We start from the raw sequence: 23,765 nt of genomic DNA on the forward strand, positions 1-23,765 counted from the left end.
CAGTGCATACAGAATACTGCAGAACATGCCGCAAGTATCCATTCAGCACACATGTCTGAAACCCTTATACAATACAGAATAATCACGTCATACATTGTATGGGAGATGTCTTGTTGGCAGTACATTTGTGTAATGAAAGAATTGTACTATATTACAGTGACAGTAATCATACATGGAGTGATTTCAACATTTCAAAACGGAAGTCGGGCCTCTCACACCCAAATAAATCCAGAGTGTACCGGGTCACAAAAGATTCGCATACACCAAATGTAAGCTATTTCAATACGTTGCTACAATAATAGATTATCCGTCTGGGGTTTAATGACGGCGGTTACTAAGCGTAGCCACGGACGCTCTTTGGAAAGTGACACTGAGCACTCTGACGCGCATTAGAGCAGACGATTTCCGTCAGCGGTTTTAACAGATCGATCTCGATGGTCACAGGGGCGCAGCGGAAAACCTGTCGCATGACAATATGATATGGGACAGCGTAGTAACGAACTTTGCAGGAGATAGGTAAGTACTGAAATTAACAATAGAAGTGGTTCGATCAGGGTTCATTTCGTGTAAATTAAGTTCAAAATGTACCACGGAAAGCGTGTTATTATATTTTGGAAGTTCGGTGCTTAAAACAAACAAGGACACTGACATATTTATAGATAAGAAGGACACCACGCGGCGGGCAGGAATACCAACCGGATAGTTGACAAACATAACCAGTTCATCGGAGTAGTAGTTTCTCAGTCGATTCAAAATGTTATTGAATCTATGAAATATATCGTAATGTGAATGTGATACTCGCTAATATCACACACACACTTTATTTACCTGGTGAAGTCAGTTCAGTTATTTGAGCTAGCTTTCACTGAGTGAACATAGTTCAGATACAGACTATACTCCCCAGCCCTAATCCCTTTAATTTCAAGTTTCAGCTAGCTGAGAACACCCCGGCAAAACACTAATGACTTGGACGATAGGGGTAGAGACAGCTGGATGAAGATCTAATCTTGTAATAGATACTTGTAAATATATACCCTATCAGACTGTTAAACTATCCAGTTAGTAACCTGTCGGTGTATTCCCATACTGCCTACAGTTCCAGACTGCCTACAGTGATCAGTGATCAGGAAGTGAATACACCGATCTGACCTGCTCTACCCCTGCTAAAATGAACTTGACTAGTTAGCTGGTTAATTCTATGGTGTCTTCCCACGCTGCCTACAGAAGTTTAAAAAGATGACAAGTGTTGGTTGGTAGGACATCTTTATTAATTCTGAGAATTCTCAGACTTTACATGGAGACATGGATTTATCATGAAAAACTGATAGGTTTTACAGTCTTTCAGTGGTTTTACAGTCTTTCAGTGGTTTTACAGTCTTTCAGTGGTTTTACAGTCTTTTACTTGTTTCACAATTTCACACAACTGACAATCACTTTGCAAACTTGATGAGATGTCCAGCAGCATCAAGGTACTGACGAGGCATTTTTCTCCCGCTCTGGAGGTGCTCCTTCAGTCTCAGAAGTCTCGCATCGAGCTCTCCGTAAACACCTTGCGTGACTTGGGGAGGGCACCACAGTCGAGCTGAGCACGTTTAGCTTTGTCTACAGCTTCGATTTTCTTGATGTTGCAGATGAAGAGGTAGATGTTTGGGTGGGCTTTGGCAATAAGGTTTTTCAGCTTTAGGTGCCACCCCTCAAGGTGGTTGTTAGTCCGCGGGCCAATATTTCCATCCGTATCTGGATTTCACTAGGCGCAAGTTCACCCCCTACCTTGTCCCTAACATCATTCAACAACGTGAATAGTCTGACATAGGTAGCCCTCGTACGATTTGGCAACAGCGCATGCACACATGTATATATATCCCTATTCACCATACAGTGAATGACATACAGCTGGTCCCATAGGGCTGGTACAACATAGAAAGTTCCATCCATATACCACTTGGCAAAAGCCAGTATCTTGTCGTCGTGGTCAGCAACCTCGGACAACTCTTCATCGTACAGCTGCCGAATGGATGTGACGTCCTCCTGTACACGCTGACGCAGTCTGCTAAGGAGTCGAATCTCATCTTCAGATTCCACTGGGACATGGTTGTGCGGTGTTGTTGATTTCATGAAGTCTCCAGTTGTAGAACAACGGCCTTTGCATTCAGAATGTTGTGTTCAGACGTTGAGGCGATATCGGTCCCAAGCAAAGAAAACTTGCTGTCCTCCTGCTTGAGAAGTGATGAATTGAATGCGTTGTACATTTGCCATTGTGTGATGGATGCAGTTGGTTCCCCTTCTAATTTATTAGGAGTTTAATTAACTGAGAAGATGATACCTTCTCAATAATTTAGTCCTTACCATGTTTTTCGACATAATCTTACAAAGACAGACAAAGCCTGTAGCAACATAGTTGAAACAAGCCTACCCAACTTGATCAAATAGGATTAAGTTAATCCTGCTTTGGAAGTTACAATATAAGCATGCTAACTGCTTCCCAAAACAAAATAAAACAATATCATTGTACTTGTCTTGTAGTCTTTATTGGATGAGAAGACTCAAAACATAATATACACAGAAGTAGATGCACAGATATATACTAATATAATCCCCCTTATTATCCCTTACTCCAAACGAAGCTCCCCTTCTTCATTGATACTCGGGCTGTTCCATTATTCTACAGGGCAAAAAATCTTTTCCCACGCTGCCTACAATGTTTTTGATGGCAGTTTGGGATGTAGGCAGTTTGGAACTGTAGGCGGTATGGGACCTAACCCTCCTGTCAGCTTGATCAACTAAGTAGTCAGCTTGTTCAACTATCTAATTAGTATATTATAACATGCATTACATTCGACCACTTTCCAAATGGCATTGTGTATTCATAGCTTCGGCCCGTGGAGGAGTGACATTTACACAAGGTTCGTTATCTAGACTACCAGTTCCCCCACTTCCATTGTTATGGAAGCCGCTGTGACTGAGTGGGTTAGATGAATGACTTTGTGTGCTGGCGATTAGGTGCCAGACTCTGAGAGTGTGGGTTCGAATCCCAGGTCCAACCCTTTACCTTTGAACTAAGTTAAGATGTTGGACAGTTTGTTCTCTTCGGGGTGGTCGAGTAGCCTAGTGGTTAAAGCGTTTGCTCGTCACGCCGAAGACCCGGGTTCGATTCCCCACATGGGCACTATGTGTGAAGCCCATTTCTGGTGTCCCCCGCCGTGATATTGCTGGAATGTTGCTAAAAGCGGCGTAAAACTAAACTCACTCACTCTAGCCCTCTTCATGGGGGAGATACGCGTGGATGCATATCAACACGGTAAGTGGGCAATACAATATCCATTATGATTTTAAACCCAAACTGTTCTACTGAGATTTCATGCTGTGAAATGATCTTGAAGATAGAAGAAATGGTTGTTGGCGTCTAGTATGAAAAGGAAAATGCAATTCCCGTGTTATTTACAGGGCCTTAATCCCATATCATGATTGTGGTCTGAAACATAATTTATTCCATTATTAAAAAATAATAATTCAGAGTTGTCATCGTCAACTGATTTCATAAAATGATCCTTCCTTTTTAGGTCACTGAAACATTAATCGTATTTGACAGGTGCACTTCAGTTTTTATAATTAATTCTCCACACATCTTATTTCTAAACATTAAGCTACATATAATGTTACAATTTTTATAGTGAGGATGTATTTTTATATTTTTCCAATCCAGCCAAAAATAATTCACGCATTATCTATGAGTTTCGACAATTCAAGTTCAAAGTTCATATTGCATAATTGAATTTGTCAAATGTCTCCACACACCCCCCGCACTCCATCATCTCCCCCCTTCCCGCCTATTCTCCTCAAATGTAACCAGAGTTGGGTTTTAATTAATATACTGGTCACATAAAGAAACTGTGCACACAGAAAATATAAAGATAGGCAGACAGCGTCTTAATGCATAAATAAAGGTGTGAACATAGCAAGTATTGGAGACAATCAAACGCTCATGCAGGTGCCAGGCGAGGTGACGTCATTGATGGTGGCCTATGGACTTGTAATGTGTTACTGCACGTGCAGCCTGTGCAGCTGCACACAACATGTGAAACTCAGAAATTGATGTCACTGTCGCTAGCTTGATCTTTGGTCATTCAAACGTTCACAAATTCACATGAAAAGTCACATGCACAACATAACAAGATTAACATGTGCTCAACATCATGAAGCCATTGGAATGGTTCGAGCAGGCATGAGCCAACAACAGGTGGAAGCACATTTCCAATGCCATCGTAACACGATATCTGCATTGGTCAGGCGTTATGGAAAGAGTAATGACGTCGCCGACCACCCACGTTCTGGGCGTCCCCGAGTAACGACGCCAAGACAGGACAGATGGATTCGGGTGACTCATATCAGACACAGGTTCCAGACGGCAGTGACCACGTCCCAAACCATTCCCCAGGCCTTCATTTGGAAAATTTGGTAGCCTCTATGCGTCGTCGATGCACTGCTGTGCTTCACGCGCATGATGGTCATACCCGTTATTGACTTTGTGACTTCAACGTGTGACCCCCGACTCAATTTTGAACTTCTGACGTCATCGTTACGGATATTGTTCATGTTCTTTTGACATGTTGTTGAGGCCCGATACTTCAGCTTATAAAGTGTCTACATCATGTCGTCTTTTCTGTGTTGTATTCCAATTCTGAAGGAATTTTCTGTGTGCAGTTTCTTTATGTGGCTAGTATATATTCCTCACGCGAAGAAATATTCCTTTTGAAATGGCAGTAAGCAAGCCAGGAACTTCTGGTCTCTGTTTATCCCGCGACTGCATTCAGCAACACCACATAATCAGAGTTCCATGCCTTACATCGTCACTGATCCACTCAAACCTCGCCCAGAACCTTAATTCGAGGCACAACCAAAATGTGTCTTGCTCGGCAACACAGTGGATTCCTAATAGTTCGCTAAACACGTCTTCGGCCATCGATAAAATTCAAATAAAGACGTTTCAGCTGTAAGTGATTGACATTCGATTAGACATGGTATTCAGCAACATGGAGACGACGTGCACAATGTTAAAAAGACAAAAATGGTCTCAGATCTATAAACCATGCCAGCCATATTGAATGTGTCATCTTTACCCATCCTGAGATATTTGAACATGTATCTTAATGACATTGAACAGTCTGTAGGTATGTGGCATTCAGAATACTGAGTAATCCGTTGTTGTACATATATTTATTTGTAAACTTGTGATGTCTGAAGAACCTCACAAACTCAATTTATCTCTATTTGGTAAATTTGGAGAACACCCTTGAAACATCTTGTATCTGTTGTCTATTTTTGCAAATCCTGATTTAACCTTTATTAATGACTGCGTTTAGATATTATACGTGAACTACGGAGACCTGTGGGTCTGACTGTTATATGAAGGCTTTGGAAATGCTGGCCAAATTCGTTTTATTCATGGATGCGTTTATCATATCATATATAATGTATCTGTAACATTCGCGTTAGGTGACAGGAAATAACCTTTATGTTACTTTTGGAATTGACCTCATGATTCCTTTAAGACTAATGTAAACTGCGTAATATATGCAGGGTAAATGGAATCAATTCTCTTCTTGACTTATAGTTCTTTTTGTGGACATCATTAGTGCATTCTGTCTTCTTCATTTTTAGTCACGCATTGATGCATGTAATGCTATTCCTTTTTGCGGTGTTTTGGTAAATTATTCACCAGCATTATAAACGACAGACTCACCAAATTTTGTTGCAATAACTAAAAAATTTCACATGCTCAATCGGGTTTTAGAAAAGGCTTTTCCACGACGGATAATGTTTCATCATTCAGAATCTTATTCATAATGAAAGAGACTTAAAAAAAAAATATTTTGTAGAGTTTTCGAAAGCTTTTGATAAAGTATGGCGAGCTGGCCTTTGGTATAAATAAAGACATATTGGTGAAAAGGGAAAATTACTAATCTTGATTAAAAATTTATATAACGATATCAAATCATGTGTAATGGTCCATAACGATAAACCCCCTTTCTTCTCATGTTTGTCTGGTGTCAGGCAAGGGGAAAATGTGTCCCCTCTACTTTTTTCAATATTCCTTAATGATTTAGAGTTATATTTAGAAAATGAATCGTGTAGTGGAATACAACGTCATTCTAACACTGGAAATATAGCGCTATATCTCAAACTACTTGTACTTCTACGCTGATGACACAGTCCTCCTTGCAGACACACATGGTGATTTACAAAACTAAGAGAGTGATTTTTAGTTCTGGACCCGCACCTAATTACAAAAAACACTTTTATCTCAATGATCGGACAATAGAGATTAACGGTACATATAAATATTTAGGAATATTATTACATAGAAATGGGCGTTTGAACTTTGCCATTTAAAACGTTGCAGAACTCGGCATGAAAGCATCTATATCATTGCTAAAATGAGCAAGAAATATATAGTTACCGTTAGATACCATACTCTCTGCATTTGATTCATTGGTTTTACCAGTCTTACTGTATGGATGTGAAATATGGGGATTCGAAAATTGCGATGTCATTGAACGTGTTCATCTTAAATTCCTTAAATTAGCTACCGGTCTTAGATATAACACCCCGAACTTTATGGTTTATGGAGAACTTGGAAGACAACCTATTCAGCTTCAAATCTCTAAACGATTAACCACTTACTGGTGCAAATTGAAATTTTCCCATCCAAACAACAAAATAGCAGCTTTCATCTTAGATTATATCATGGATGATACTCCCTGGCTAAATCATGTGAAACATATATTTTGTAAATGCGGCTTACCGGATGTATTTGTAAACCCCTTTCATTATACTCAATCCTGGATCATATCAAAATCTGAATCAATCCTGGAAAACCAGTTTTTATATTCGTGGACCAGTGAAATAAATAATTCATCAAAAGGACATATAAAATATTGATGTCAAGTACTAAAATTTCAACAATCAATCACCTATCTAAATTTATCAGATGATATGTTCTAGTTTTCAGTAATCAGTAATCATTGCGTATATTCCCTGTCACCTTCTTGCATACTTTGTATATTCTGCATTCCATTTTATGTACTCATGTTCCACCGGAGGTGGTTCCATTTTGAGTAATAAACTGTGAGTGAAGAAGCGTATATCGATACTCAATGTCAGGATTGTCCGGGCCATACTCGATTGTTTACCGACTGCCCATTATAGCTGGAATATTGTTGATGCGCATGCACACAAAAACGCGATGCATTGCACTGTAGACGACTACAGACGAGTGGGTCACTCATGCCCCCATGCGCACAATTATTATTATGTTTAGATTTCTTGACTTGTAACGAATGGTTTCGATATATCCACAGGTAGACGTTAGTGGCAGAATGAGCTTCTACTATATCAAAGTGGTGAAAGTACCGGAAAAACCACCAGGTTATGGTTTTCGTAAAGCCGAAGCGGAGGAGATCGCCAACATTACACAGCGTTTGACCAGACCGACCTACAGCAGTCTCATACACACAGAGGACAACCAGTCAGTGCACAACTACCAATACATTCGTCAACAGAGCAGTAAGAGACGCACACCATCTGCATGCAAGAAAACACCACTTTCGACAAACATTAAGAGTACAAATGATCGTAGATTCAATGACTGGGAGTTGCAGCGCGTGTTGAGGCGATTACAAAAACCCACTGAGACGTCTGAATGTAGACGGTTTTCACACGATGACGAGTTGACACCTGCCCGAGCTGCAACTACAGTCAACAGACCGAAAACGGTTGATGAGAGAACTAAATTTTTGGAGCGACTAGCTCGACCAACAACAGCAAGTAGGGCGAAGAGTGTTAACGATTGTCATCTGTGTGATGAGAAAAGTAGAGAGAACAATAAAACATTAGCGCCGTTTGAGTATGAATACGCAGACGATGACGAATTAGAACCAGCAGTGGTGGAGGAAATCGTCGAGCGTGTACGATCCTCGACTCATGCCAGTACCAAGGGTACAAAGCAGTGTGGTCGACTGACTCCAGCACGTGTAGATGAAGTGGAAATCCGCAAAGGGCTGCCATTAGTTAGTGGTCTCCCAAGGAGTAACACCGTGAAGGAAATCGTTCACAGGTTGTATCCCCCGAGAAACCACGGATACAGAACTACAAGAACGCCTATCTACATGCTATAACCGTTCCTACACTGGTTAATTAGTATGTTTACACCAAAATAGTGTACATGCTCTAGCTTACTGTTCTTATACTGGTTAATTAGTATGATTATAGAGAAATAGTCTACATGCCCTAACTGTTCTTATACTGGTTAATTAGTATGATTATACAGAAATAGTCCACATGTCATAACTGTTCTTATACTGGTTAATTAGTATGATTATACAGAAATAGTCCACATGTCATAACTGTTCTTATACAGTAACTGGTAAATTAGTATGTTTATACAGAAATAGTCTACATGTCATAACTGTTCTTATACAGTAACTAGTTAATTAGTATGTTTATACAGAAATAGTCTACATGTCATAACTGTTCTTATACAGTAACTGGTTAATTAGTATGTTTATACAGAAATAGTTCACATGTCATAACTGTTCTTATACAGTAACTAGTTAATTAGTATGTTTATACAGAAATAGTCTACATCCCCCAACTGTTCTTATACTAGTTAATTAGTATGTTTATACAGAAATAGTCCACATGTCATAACTGTTCTTATACAGTAACTAGTTAATTAGTATGTTTATACAGAAATAGTCTACATGCCCCAACTGTTCTTATACTAGTTAATTAGTATGTTTATACAGAAATAGTCCACATGTCATAACTGTTCTTATACAGTAACTAGTTAATTAGTATGTTTATACAGAAATAGTCTACATGCCCCAACTGTTCTTATACTAGTTAATTAGTATGTTTATACAGAAATAGTCCACATGTCATAACTGTTCTTATACAGTAACTAGTTAATTAGTATGTTTATACAGAAATAGTCTACATGCCCCAACTGTTCTTATACTGGTTAATAAGTATGATTATACAGAAATAGTCTACATGCCCCAACTGTTCTTATACTAGTTAATTAGTATGTTTATACAGAAATAGTCCACATGTCATTACTGTTCTTATACAGTAACTAGTTAATTAGTATGTTTATACAGAAATAGTCTACATGTCATAACTGTTGTTATACAGTAACTGGTTAATTAGTATGTTTATGCAGAAATAGTCCACATGTCATAACTGTTCTTATACAGTAACTAGTTAATTAGTATGTTTATACAGAAATAGTCTACATGCCCCAACTGTTCTTATACTAGTTAATTAGTATGTTTATACAGAAAGAGTCCACATGTCATAACTGTTCTTATACAGTAACTAGTTAATTAGTATGTTTATACAGAAATAGTCTACATGCCCCAACTGTTCTTATACTAGTTAATTATTATGTTTATACAGAAATAGTCCACATGTCATAACTGTTCTTATACAGTAACTAGTTAATTAGTATGTTTATACAGAAATAGTCTACATGCCCCAACTGTTCTTATACTAGTTAATTAGTATGTTTATACAGAAATAGTCCACATGTCATAACTGTTCTTATACAGTAACTGGTTAATTAGTATGTTTTTACAGAAACAGTCTACATGCCCTAACTGTTCTTATACTGGTTAATTAGTATGATTATACAGAAACAGTCTACATGCCCTAACTGTTCTTATACAGTAACTGGTTAATTAGTATGTTTATACAGAAATAGTCTACATGCCCTAACTGTTCTTATACTGGGTAATTAGTATGTTTATACAGAAATAGTCTACATGCCCTAACTGTTCTTATACTGGTTGATTAGTATGATTATACAGAAATAGTCTACATGCCCTAACTGTTCTTATACTGGTTAATTAGTATGATTATACAGATATAGTCTACATGCCCTAACTGTTCTTATACTAGTTAATTAGTATGATTATACAGAAAGTGTCTACATGCCCTAACTGTTGTTATACTGGTTAATTAGTATGATTATACAGAAAGAGTCTGCATGCCCTAACTGTTCTTATATTGGTTAATTAGTATGATTATACAGAAATAGTCTACATGCCCTAACTGTTCTTATACAGTAACTGGTTAATTAGTATGATTATACAGAAATAGTCTACATGCCCCAACTGTTCTTATACTGGTTAATTAGTATGATTATACAGAAATAGTCTACATGCCCTAACTGTTCTTATACAGTAACTGGTTAATTAGTATGATTATACAGAAATAGTCTACATGCCCCAACTGTTCTTATACTGGTTAATTAGTATGCTTATACAGAAATAGTCTACATGCCCCAACTGTTCTTATACTGGTTAATTAGTATGATTATACAGAAATAGTCTGCATGCCCTAACTGTTCTTATACTGGTTAATTAGTATGATTATACAGAAATAGTCTACATGCCCTAACTGTTCTTATATTGGTTAATTAGTATGATTATACAGAAATAGTCTACATGCCCTAACTGTTCTTATATTGGTTAATTAGTATGATTATACAGAAATAGTCTACATGCCCTAACTGTTCTTATACAGTAACTGGTTAATTAGTATGATTATACAGAAATAGTCTACATGCCCCAACTGTTCTTATACTGGTTAATTAGTATGATTATACAGAAATAGTCTACATGCCCCAACTGTTCTTATACTGGTTAATTAGTATGATTATACAGAAATAGTCTGCATGCCCTAACTGTTCTTACACTGGTTAATTAGTATGATTATACAGAAATAGTCTACATGCCCTAACTGTCTTATACTGGTTAATTAGTATGATTATACAGAAATAGTCTCCATGCCCTAACTGTTCTTATACTGGTTAATTAGTATGATTATACAGAAATAGTCTACATGCCCTAACTGTTCTTATACTGGTTAATTAGTATGATTATACAGAACGAGTCTACATGCCGTAGCTAACTGTTCTTATACTGGGTAATTAGTATGTTTATTCAGAAATAGTCTGCATGCCCTAACTGTTCTTATACAGTAACTGGTTAATAAGTATGTTTATACAGAAAGAGTCTACATTCCCTAACTGTTCTTATACTGGGTAATTAGTATGATTATACAGAAATAGTCTGCATGCCCTAACTGTTCTTATACAGTAACTGGTTAATAAGTATGTTTATACAGAAGGAGTCTACATGCCCTAACTGTCTTATACTGGTTAATTAGTATGATTATACAGAAATAGTCTACATGCCCTAACTGTTCTTATACTGGTTAATTAGTATGATTATACAGAAATAGTCTACATGCCCTAACTGTTCTTATACTGGTTAATTAGTATGATTATACAGAAATAGTCTACATGCCCTAACTGTTCTTATACTGGTTAATTAGTATGATTATACAGAAATACTCTACATGCCCTAACTGTTCTTATACTGGTTAATTAGTATGATTATACAGAAACAGTCTACATGCCCTAACTGTTCTTATACTGGTTGATTAGTATGATTATACAGAAAGAGTCTACATGCCCTAACTGTTCTTCTACTGGTTAATTAGTATGATTATACAGAAAGAGTCTACATGCCGTAGCTAACTGTTCTTATACTGGGTAATTAGTATGTTTATTCAGAGATAGTCTGCATGCCCTACCTGTTCTTATACAGTAACTGGTTAATAAGTATGTTTATACAGAAAGAGTCTACATGCCCTAACTGTTCTTATATTGGGTAATTAGTATGATTATACAGAAAGAGTCTGCATGCCCTAACTGTTGTTATACTGGTTAATTAGTATGATTATACAGAAATAGTCTGCATGCCCTAACTGTTCTTATACAGTAGCTGGTTAATTAGTATGATTATACAGAAATAGTCTACATGCCCTAACTGTTCTTATACTGGTTAATTAGTATGATTATACAGATATAGTCTACATGCCCTAACTGTTCTTATACTGGTTAATTAGTATGATTATACAGAAATAGTCCACATGTCATAACTTTTCTTATACTGGTTAATTAGTATGTTTATACAGAAATAGTCTACATGCCCCAACTGTTCTTATACTAGTTAATTAGTATGTTTATACAGAAATAGTCCACATGTCATAACTGTTCTTATACAGTAACTAGTTAATTAGTATGTTTATACAGAAATAGTCTACATGCCCCAACTGTTCTTATACTAGTTAATTATTATGTTTATACAGAAATAGTCCACATGTCATAACTGTTCTTATACAGTAACTAGTTAATTAGTATGTTTATACAGAAATAGTCTACATGCCCCAACTGTTCTTATACTAGTTAATTAGTATGTTTATACAGAAATAGTCCACATGTCATAACTGTTCTTATACAGTAACTGGTTAATTAGTATGTTTTTACAGAAACAGTCTACATGCCCTAACTGTTCTTATACTGGTTAATTAGTATGATTATACAGAAACAGTCTACATGCCCTAACTGTTCTTATACAGTAACTGGTTAATTAGTATGTTTATACAGAAATAGTCTACATGCCCTAACTGTTCTTATACTGGGTAATTAGTATGTTTATACAGAAATAGTCTACATGCCCTAACTGTTCTTATACTGGGTAATTAGTATGATTATACAGAAATAGTCTACATGCCCCAACTGTTCTTATACTGGTTAATTAGTATGATTATACAGATATAGTCTACATGCCCTAACTGTTCTTATACCAGTTAATTAGTATGATTATACAGAAAGTGTCTACATGCCCTAACTGTTGTTATACTGGTTAATTAGTATGATTATACAGAAAGAGTCTGCATGCCCTAACTGTTCTTATATTGGTTAATTAGTATGATTATACAGAAATAGTCTACATGCCCTAACTGTTCTTATACAGTAACTGGTTAATTAGTATGATTATACAGAAATAGTCTACATGCCCCAACTGTTCTTATACTGGTTAATTAGTATGATTATACAGAAATAGTCTACATGCCCTAACTGTTCTTATACAGTAACTGGTTAATTAGTATGATTATACAGAAATAGTCTACATGCCACAACTGTTCTTATACTGGTTAATTAGTATGATTATACAGAAATAGTCTACATGCCCCAACTGTTCTTATACTGGTTAATTAGTATGATTATACAGAAATAGTCTGCATGCCCTAACTGTTCTTATACTGGTTAATTAGTATGATTATACAGAAATAGTCTACATGCCCTAACTGTTCTTATATTGGTTAATTAGTATGATTATACAGAAATAGTCTACATGCCCTAACTGTTCTTATATTGGTTAATTAGTATGATTATACAGAAATAGTCTACATGCCCTAACTGTTCTTATACAGTAACTGGTTAATTAGTATGATTATACAGAAATAGTCTACATGCCCCAACTGTTCTTATACTGGTTAATTAGTATGATTATACAGAAATAGTCTACATGCCCTAACTGTTCTTATACTGGTTAATTAGTATGATTATACAGAAATAGTCTGCATGCCCTAACTGTTCTTATACTGGTTAATTAGTATGATTATACAGAAATAGTCTACATGCCCTAACTGTCTTATACTAGTTAATTAGTTTGATTATACAGAAATAGTCTCCATGCCCTAACTGTTCTTATACTGGTTAATTAGTATGATTATGCAGAAAGAGTCTACATGCCCTAACTGTTCTTATACTGGTTAATTAGTATGATTATACAGAAAGAGTCTACATGCCGTAGCTAACTGTTCTTATACTGGGTAATTAGTATGTTTATTCAGAAATAGTCTGCATGCCCTACCTGTTCTTATACAGTAACTGGTTAATAAGTATGTTTATACAGAAAGAGTCTACATGCCCTAACTGTTCTTATACTGGGTAATTAGTATGATTATACAGAAAGAGTCTGCATGCCCTAACTGTTGTTATACTGGTTAATTAGTATGATTATACAGAAATAGTCTGCATGCCCTAACTGTTCTTATACAGTAGCTGGTTAATTAGTATGATTATACAGAAATAGTCTACATGCCCTAACTGTTCTTATACTGGTTAATTAGTATGATTATACAGATATAGTCTACATGCCCTAACTGTTCTTATACTGGTTAATTAGTATGATTATACAGAAATAGTCCACATGTCATAACTTTTCTTATACTGGTTAATTAGTATGTTTATACAGAAATAGTCTACATGCCCCAACTGTTCTTATACTAGTTAATTAGTATGTTTATACAGAAATAGTCCACATGTCATAACTGTTCTTATACAGTAACTGGTTAATTAGTATGTTTATACAGAAATAGTCTACATGCCCCAACTGTTCTTATACTAGTTAATTATTATGTTTATACAGAAATAGTCCACATGTCATAACTGTTCTTATACAGTAACTAGTTAATTAGTATGTTTATACAGAAATAGTCTACATGCCCCAACTGTTCTTATACTAGTTAATTAGTATGTTTATACAGAAATAGTCCACATGTCATAACTGTTCTTATACAGTAACTGGTTAATTAGTATTTTTACAGAAAACAGTCTACATGCCCTAACTGTTCTTATACTGGTTAATTAGTATGATTATACAGAAATAGTCTACATGCCCTAACTGTTCTTATACAGTAACTGGTTAATTAGTATGTTTATACAGAAATAGTCTACATGCCCTAACTGTTCTTATACTGGGTAATTAGTATGTTTATACAGAAATAGTCTACATGCCCTAACTGTTCTTATACTGGTTAATTAGTATGATTATACAGAAATAGTCTACATGCCCCAACTGTTCTTATACTGGTTAATTAGTATGATTATACAGAAATAGTCTACATGCCCTAACTGTTCTTATACTGGTTAATTAGTATGATTATACAGAAATAGTCTACATGCCCTAACTGTTGTTATACTGGTTAATTAGTATGATTATACAGAAAGAGTCTGCATGCCCTAACTGTTCTTATATTGGTTAATTAGTATGATTATACAGAAATAGTCTACATGCCCTAACTGTTCTTATACAGTAACTGGTTAATTAGTATGATTATACAGAAATAGTCTACATGCCCTAACTGTTCTTATACTGGTTAATTAGTATGATTATACAGAAATAGTCTACATGCCCTAACTGTTCTTATACAGTAACTGGTTAATTAGTATGATTATACAGAAATAGTCTACATGCCACAACTGTTCTTATACTGGTTAATTAGTATGCTTATACAGAAATAGTCTACATGCCCCAACTGTTCTTATACTGGTTAATTAGTATGATTATACAGAAATAGTCTGCATGCCCTAACTGTTCTTATACTGGTTAATTAGTATGATTATACAGAAATAGTCTACATGCCCTAACTGTTCTTATACTGGTTAATTAGTATGATTATACAGAAATAGTCTACATGCCCTAACTGTTCTTATACTGGTTAATTAGTATGATTATACAGAAATAGTCTACATGCCCTAACTGTTCTTATACTAACTGGTTAATTAGTATGATTATACAGAAATAGTCTACATGCCCCAACTGTTCTTATACTGGTTAATTAGTATGATTATACAGAAATAGTCTACATGCCCTAACTGTTCTTATACTGGTTAATTAGTATGATTATACAGAAATAGTCTGCATGCCCTAACTGTTCTTATACTGGTTAATTAGTATGATTATACAGAAATAGTCTACATGCCCTAACTGTCTTATACTAGTTAATTAGTTTGATTATACAGAAATAGTCTCCATGCCCTAACTGTTCTTATACTGGTTAATTAGTATGATTATGCAGAAATAGTCTACATGCCCTAACTGTTCTTATACTGGTTAATTAGTATGATTATACAGAACGAGTCTACATGCCGTAGCTAACTGTTCTTATACTGGGTAATTAGTATGTTTATTCAGAAATAGTCTGCATGCCCTAACTGTTCTTATACAGTAACTGGTTAATAAGTATGATTATACAGAAATAGTCCACATGCCATAACTGTTCTTATACTGGTTAATTAGTATGATTATACAGAAATAGTCTGCATGCCCTAACTGTTCTTATATACAGTAACTGGTTAATTAGTATGTTTATACAGAAGGAGTCTACATGCCCTAACTGTTCTTATACTTGTTAATTAGTATGATTATACAGAAATAGTCTACATGCCCTAACTGTTCTTATACTGGTTAATTAGTATGATTATACAGAAATAGTCTACATGCCCTAACTGTTCTTATACTGGTTAATTAGTATGATTATACAGAAATAGTCTACATGCCCTAACTGTTCTTATACTGGTTAATTAGTATGATTATACAGAAATACTCTACATGCCCTAACTGTTCTTATACTGGTTAATTAGTATGATTATACAGAAAGAGTCTACATGCCCTAACTGTTCTTATACTGGTTAATTAGTATGATTATACAGAAAGAGTCTACATGCCCTAACTGTTCTTATACTGGTTAATTAGAATGATTATACAGAAAGAGTCTACATGCCGTAGCTAACTGTTCTTATACTGGGTAATTAGTATGTTTATTCAGAAATAGTCTGCATGCCCTAACTGTTCTTATACAGTAACTGGTTAATAAGTATGTTTATACAGAAAGAGTCTACATGCCCTAACTGTTCTTATACTGGGTAATTAGTATGATTATACAGAAAGAGTCTGCATGCCCTAACTGTTGTTATACTGGTTAATTAGTATGATTATACAGAAATAGTCTGCATGCCCTAACTGTTCTTATACAGTAGCTGGTTAATTAGTATGATTATACAGAAATAGTCTACATGCCCTAACTGTTCTTATACTGGTTAATTAGTATGATTATACAGATATAGTCTACATGCCCTAACTGTTCTTATACTGGTTAATTAGTATGATTATACAGAAATAGTCCACATGCCATAACTGTTCTTATACTGGTTAATTAGTATGATTATACAGAAATAGTCTGCATGCCCTAACTGTTGTTATACTGGTTAATTAGTATGATTATACAGAAATAGTCTACATGCCCCAACTGTTCTTATACTAGTTAATTAGTATGATTATACAGAAAGAGTCTGCATGCCCTACCTGTTCTTATACAGTAACTGGTTAATAAGTATGATTATACAGAAATAGTCTACATGCCCCAACTGTTCTTATACTGGTTAATTAGTATGATTATACAGAAATAGTCTACATGCCCTAACTGTTCTTATACTGGTTAATTAGTATGATTATACAGAAATAGTCTACATGCCCTAACTGTTCTTATACTGGTTAATTAGTATGATTATACAGAAATAGTCTACATGCCCCAACTGTTCTTATACTGGTTAATTAGTATGATTATACAGAAATAGTCCACATGCCATAACTGTTCTTATACTGGTTAATTAGTATGATTATACAGAAACAGTCTGCATGCCCTAACTGTTCTTATACAGTAGCTGGTTAATTAGTATGATTATACAGAAATAGTCTGCATGCCCTAACTGTTCTATATAACTGGTTAATTAGTATGATTATACAGAAATAGTCTACATGCCCCAACTGTTCTTATACTGGTTAATTAGTATGATTATACAGATATAGTCTACATGCCCTAACTGTTCCTATACTGGTTAATTAGTATGATTATACAGATATAGTCCACATGTCATAACTGTTCTTATACTGGTTAATTAGTATGATTATACAGAAATAGTCTACATGCCCTAACTGTTCTTATACTGGTTAATTAGTATGATTATACAGAAATAGTCCACATGTCATAACTGTTCTTATACTGGTTAATTAGTATGATTATACAGAAATAGTCCACATGCCATAACTGTTCTTATACTGGTTAATTAGTATGATTATACAGAAATAGTCCACATGCCATAACTGTTCTTATACTGGTTAATTAGTATGATTATACAGAAATAGTCTACATGCCCTAACTGTTCTTATACTGGTTAATTAGTATGATTATACAGAAATAGTCCACATGCCATAACTGTTCTTATACTGGTTAATTAGTATGATTATACAGAAATAGTCTACATGCCCTAACTGTTCTTATACTGGTTAATTAGTATGATTATACAGAAATAGTCTGCATGCCCTAACTGTTCTTATACTGGTTAATTAGTATGATTATACAGAAATAGTCTACATGCCCCAACTGTTCTTATTAGTATATTACTGGTTAATTAGTATGTATGATTATACAGAAATAGTCTACATGCCCTAACTGTTCTTATACTGGTTAATTAGTATGATTATACAGAAACAGTCTACATGCCCTAACTGTTCTTATACAGTAACTGGTTAATTAGTATGATTATACAGAAATAGTCTACATGCCCTAACTGTTCTTATACTGGTTAATTAGTATGATTATACAGAAATAGTCTACATGCCCTAACTGTTCTTATACTGGTTAATTAGTATGATTATACAGAAATAGTCTACATGCCCTAACTGTTCTTATACAGTAACTGGTTAATTAGTATGATTATACAGAAATAGTCTACATGCCCTAACTGTTCTTATACTGGTTAATTAGTATGATTATACAGAAATAGTCTACATGCCCTAACTGTTCTTATACAGTAACTGGTTAATTAGTAGTATGATTATACAGAAATAGTCTACATGCCCTAACTGTTCTTATACTGGTTAATTAGTATGATTATACAGAAATAGTCTACATGCCCTAACTGTTCTTATACTGGTTAATTAGTATGATTATACAGAAATAGTCTACATGCCCTGACTGTTCTTATACAGTAACTGGTTAATTTGTATGATTATACAGAAAGAGTCTACATGCCCTAACTGTTCTTATACTGGTTAATTAGTATGATTATACAGAAATAGTCTACATGCCCTAACTGTTCTTATACAGTTACTGGTTAATTAGTATGATTATACAGAAATAGTCTACATGCCCTAACTGTTTATACTGGTTAATTAGTATGATTATGCAGAAATAGTCTACACTGGTTAATTAGTATGATTATACAGAAATAGTCTACATGCCCTAACTGTTCTTATACTGGGTAATTAGTATGATTATACAGAAATAGTCTGCATGCCCTAACTGTTCTTATACAGTAACTGGTTAATTAGTATGTTTATTCGGAAATAGTCTACATGCCCTAACTGTTCTTATACTGGGTAATTAGTATGATTATACAGAAATAGTCCACATGTCATAACTGTTCTTATACTGGTTAATTAGTATGATTATACAGATATAGTCTACATGCCCTAACTGTTCTTATACTGGTTAATTAGTATGATTATACAGAAATAGTCCACATGCCATAACTGTTCTTATACTGGTTAATCAGTATGATTATACAGATATAGTCTACATGCCCTAACTGTTGTTATACTGGTTAATTAGTATGATTATACAGAAAGAGTCTGCATGCCCTAACTGTTCTTATACTGGTTAATTAGTATGATTATACAGAAATAGTCTACATGCCCTAACTGTTGTTATACTGGTTAATTAGTATGATTATACAGAAAGAGTCTACATGCCGTAGCTAACTGTTCTTATACTGGGTAATTAGTATGTTTATTCGGAAATAGTCTGCATGCCCTTACTGTTCTTATACAGTAACTGGTTAATAAGTATGATTATACAGAAAGAGTCTACATGCCATAACTGTTCTTTTGCTGGTTAATTAGTATGATTATACAGAAATAGTCTACATGCCATAACTGTTATTATACTGGTTATTTGGATGATTAACAGAAATTGTCTACATGCCCTAACGGGTCTTGTACTGGTGAATTATTTTAGCATGTTAATTTGTAACGTACTTTTTCGCTCATAGAATAAGAAAAGGATACAGATTTCCAAAGGCGACTGCTTGCATTGTACATGGAGCTATATAGTAAGTGATTATAGCATTTTGAAGGAGACCAAGTGTTCACTCCTCCCTTCATGTGGGCAGGCCAATGCATTACCATTTCCTCACCTCGGTGTTTGGATTAAACTAGGATAGAAATAAAGTATATTTGTTAAAAACTTGCTTATGTTACGAATGGATTTCTTTCCTAACCTGAACGGGATGATAACCTCATGGGACATGCGATCTCTCCGAGATTCCTGACTGGTTGACAGTTCCATATTCAGACTTCAAATCACAGTCTCCTTTAACGCTTTAAGAATACACATTGCGTGTGTCATAATGTGAAATGTGTAATTAGGTGATGGTACAGAACTTGTAGTTCTCATAATGGTTATTTAGCAGATGGTTGACAGCATCACAGTAAAACATCAAGTAACGTTAAGCCTCCTCTAACTCTTAAATTCTGCAAGCCGTGAAGATCCGGGTTAGAATTTGTCTTCAGTAACCCATGCTTGTCGTAAGAGCCGACTAACAACATCGGGTGGTCAGGCTCGCTGATTGGGTTGACACAATCATGTCATCGTATCTCAATTTCGCAGATCGATGCTCATGCTGTTGATCACTGGATTGACTGACCCAGACTCGATTATTTACAGACCTCACTCACTCACTTAAATTCTGCAAACAAGCCAGGTGCCGGAAATCACATAAGACTTCAAAGCATGTCGTAACCACTTCCAATGTGCTGAATACTAGGGTAAACAAATAAAACAGTGTTGTGATGTTCATAGTTTGTGATCACAACAAAATTACAACTTTACATGAAGAATTGCTCTAAACTCTTCAGTACGTTAGACATGAACAAGAATAATCTGAACAGTTTTCATGAAGACCATCCAGCTGTCATGAAGCCTTATCTCACACTGCTGAGATACTGCACTCGGGCTATGAGCTTGGAACTTGTTGGTGTCATTGCCAATATTCATCGATCTACCAATGGTATGACATGGTTTAATGTCACTCTCTAACAACCAACTCTATGAACGACGTAACACATATGTTCTTGTAACATACTCATTAGGAGTAGCAATATTCTTATATGGACATAAGCCTTTTCGTATACTTTACTCGGCCTGGTCTCTATATATGAACAGTCGGAAACCAAATTTGTCAATACTTCCCAATTTCTTTCTATGAACTTAAGAAAAAAGGACGTAACAAATATCTTGTTATCGTTCATGTACTCTAGAAGAGACCCCAAAAGCATTCTAATTTGTATCCCAGTTCTTCGCGCACAAAGGTTGAAGTACCAAGTCTGCAAGTCGATCCCTCTGGGATAGATGTGCTACATTAAACATGGCTTTTGGGAAACACGACTAAAGAAAAGTCAACTCTTGAATGCCCGACACAACATACCATACGCTAGCAATCGGTACCGGTTTATTGACATTCATTGTAACACCTCTGAAAGGTGAACCGACTCAGTATGATGCTACCTGATTCATTCTTCTCATTACTGTCATCGTACAAATTGAGATTGTTTACACTATGAACACAATGATGTATATTCATCAAAATGTCTTGTTTCGTTAACGACATAAGACATTAAGCAAAACAATTATTGTAAATCCATAAATTTCATGATTGGATTGACACTGCATTAATAATATACTTTAGTCAGTTACTCAATCTGGTGAATGTGGGAATCTTAGAATTAATATAAAGACAGGGCCACCAATTTGACTATTGTTTGATATTTTATGTTGTACGACTTCACCGTTTCTCATTACTTGGGATGATACCTTAAAGTGTGTTTTCAAACTGAAACTTGTGTTGAAACAGCTTGGTTCCGCGTGAATAAATCGACGCGGGAATATATTTCCGTGATCCGCGGCAATAGCGTGGGTCGTCCTCTTTGTTAATCACTCCGTTGCGAAAGACCAAACTTTGGTCGCACCACAATTACTACAACAAACAAAATAACATCTGGGTGCAAAGTTTTAAACATGCACAGAGTTTGATGTATTGTTGGGAAGACCAGTGGGCAAAGGATGAAGTCTGCAGAGTCCCTACTGGCTGCCCAATTGTTCCAAGTATATCTGGTTCTGACGTTTCTTGTGAACTCGATGTTTGAACGTATTGCAAGCCATTTTCAAATTTATGAAGACGTCAGTAATATCTTCAATTATTTTATGTGTATCTGTATTATATATAAATTTGTAAATATACTCTCTCAAAAAAGAAACGCATATAGGAATTTCAACTGTATTTTTTATGTTTATTTTGAAACATCTTGTAGGCTTTATGAGTCAATGAAATATAGCGAAATTACACACTGGGAATGCAGACATATCCGTCTTTGGCACCAACTCGAGGAAAGTCAGTTTGAGTGTCACATGGAGACGTGTGGTGGCGCTGAAGTCAATACCTCGTGTGACCACCGTGGCATCCAGAACTGCACGGCATCGCCTCGGCATCGAACGAATAAGTCTCAGAATCTCGTGTTGCCCAATCGCAGCCCACTCTGCCTGGAGTGCCTGTGTGAGTTGCTGAAGTGTCTTGGGCTGAGGGTTACGGCGTCGCACCCGTCTGTCCAGGGCATCCCACAGATGTTCGATCGGGTTTAAGTCCGGTGATCTTGAGGGCCAGGGGAGCACATTGATGTTGTGGTTCTGGAGGAAGTCTCTAGTGTGACGTGCTGTGTGGGGCCTGGCATTGTCCTGTTGAAACAACTCCCTCTGGCGATCAATGGTTGGAAGGAGGTGTGGGCGTAGGATTTCGTCACAGTACCGTTGAGCTGTCAGGTTGCCCTGGATCATCACCAAATCACTTCTCCTACGGCAGGTGATCACTCCTCACATCATAACACATCCCCAGCCGAATCTGTCCACCTGGGGAACGCAAGCGTCGGCGAAACGTTCACGACGACGTCTGTACGACCGCATTCTTCCATCGCGTCGTTCCAATAGAAATCGTGATTCATCACTGAACCAGATTCTACGCCAATTCGGTAGGTTCCAGGCCTGAACGTTGGTGCACCATTGAACTAGATGTCGACGATGTTGTTGTCGAAGCACAGGGCCAAAATAAGGTCTTCTGACACGTAAACCAGCCTCTCTCAACCTGTTCCTGACGGTCTGTGCAGAAAGCCTGCTCAATCCGGGTATTTGTCGAGCGGTACTGGTCGCCGTAGCTGTTCGATGACGCAGGTGATGTACCCGGATGTAGCGATCCCGCGCCGCAGTGGTCGCTCGAGGTCGCCCACTACGAGGGGCATCTGCTACCGAATTCTGCCGGCGATATCTCTCGTGAAATCTCTCGTGAAATGGTGCTTTGGTGAACATTCATGCGTCAGCAACTGCACGTTGAGACTGGCCAGCTTCAAGCAAACCAATGGTTGGCTTCACTTAGACGTGGCATTTTGCGTTCGTCAACAATATTCCAAATACAGTGAATAATCGACAGACAGCGATCAACCTTTTATACCCATCATTGAGACTATCTGATCCCTAACTTTCACGTGCATTGCATGTGAATTGTGTATTCTGTGACACTACACGCCGAAATTGAAAAATCATGCAGTTAAATACGGGTATTTTACGGATGGTGCGTTTTGTTGTGATGTTTCAAAACATAAACACCATAGGACTCATAAACAGAGCAAAACCTTTTGTAAAATGAATCACGTTTTAATTCATTGCTACATGAAATTGCTATTTTCATGATGCGTTTCTTTTTTGGAAGAGTATATATGAAGGGATCTATATGTTATCGGGCGGTGGGGTAGCCAAGTGGTTAAAGCGTTCTCTCGTCACGCCGAAGACCAGGGTTCGATTTCCCACATGGGTACAATGTGTGAAGACCATTTCTGGTGTCCCCCGCCGTGATTTTGATGGAATATTGCTGAAAGCGGCGTAAAACCAAACTCACTCACTCA

General features: G+C 36.3%; 1 protein-coding gene across 1 annotated transcript; it reads left to right on the top strand.

The window, feature by feature from the left end:
• Nucleotides 1-387: 387 nt before the first annotated feature.
• On the top strand, nt 388-8,312 carry LOC124288806. Its single transcript, XM_046725340.1, has 2 exons — nt 388-516; nt 7,359-8,312. The coding sequence occupies exon 2, from the start codon at nt 7,377-7,379 to the stop codon at nt 8,172-8,174; it is 798 nt and encodes a 265-aa protein (XP_046581296.1). The 5' UTR covers nt 388-516; nt 7,359-7,376; the 3' UTR covers nt 8,175-8,312.
• Nucleotides 8,313-23,765: the final 15,453 nt, after the last annotated feature.

Source organism: Haliotis rubra, unplaced genomic scaffold (assembly GCF_003918875.1).
Source record: "Haliotis rubra isolate DU_JTF1 unplaced genomic scaffold, ASM391887v1 Scf425, whole genome shotgun sequence".
Lineage (NCBI taxonomy): Eukaryota > Metazoa > Mollusca > Gastropoda > Lepetellida > Haliotidae > Haliotis > Haliotis rubra.

Excerpts from the sequence above, each read along its gene's own strand:
- LOC124288806 (XM_046725340.1), top strand. The coding sequence starts at position 7,377 with ATGAGCTTCTACTATATCAAAGTGGTGAAAGTACCGGAAAAACCACCA.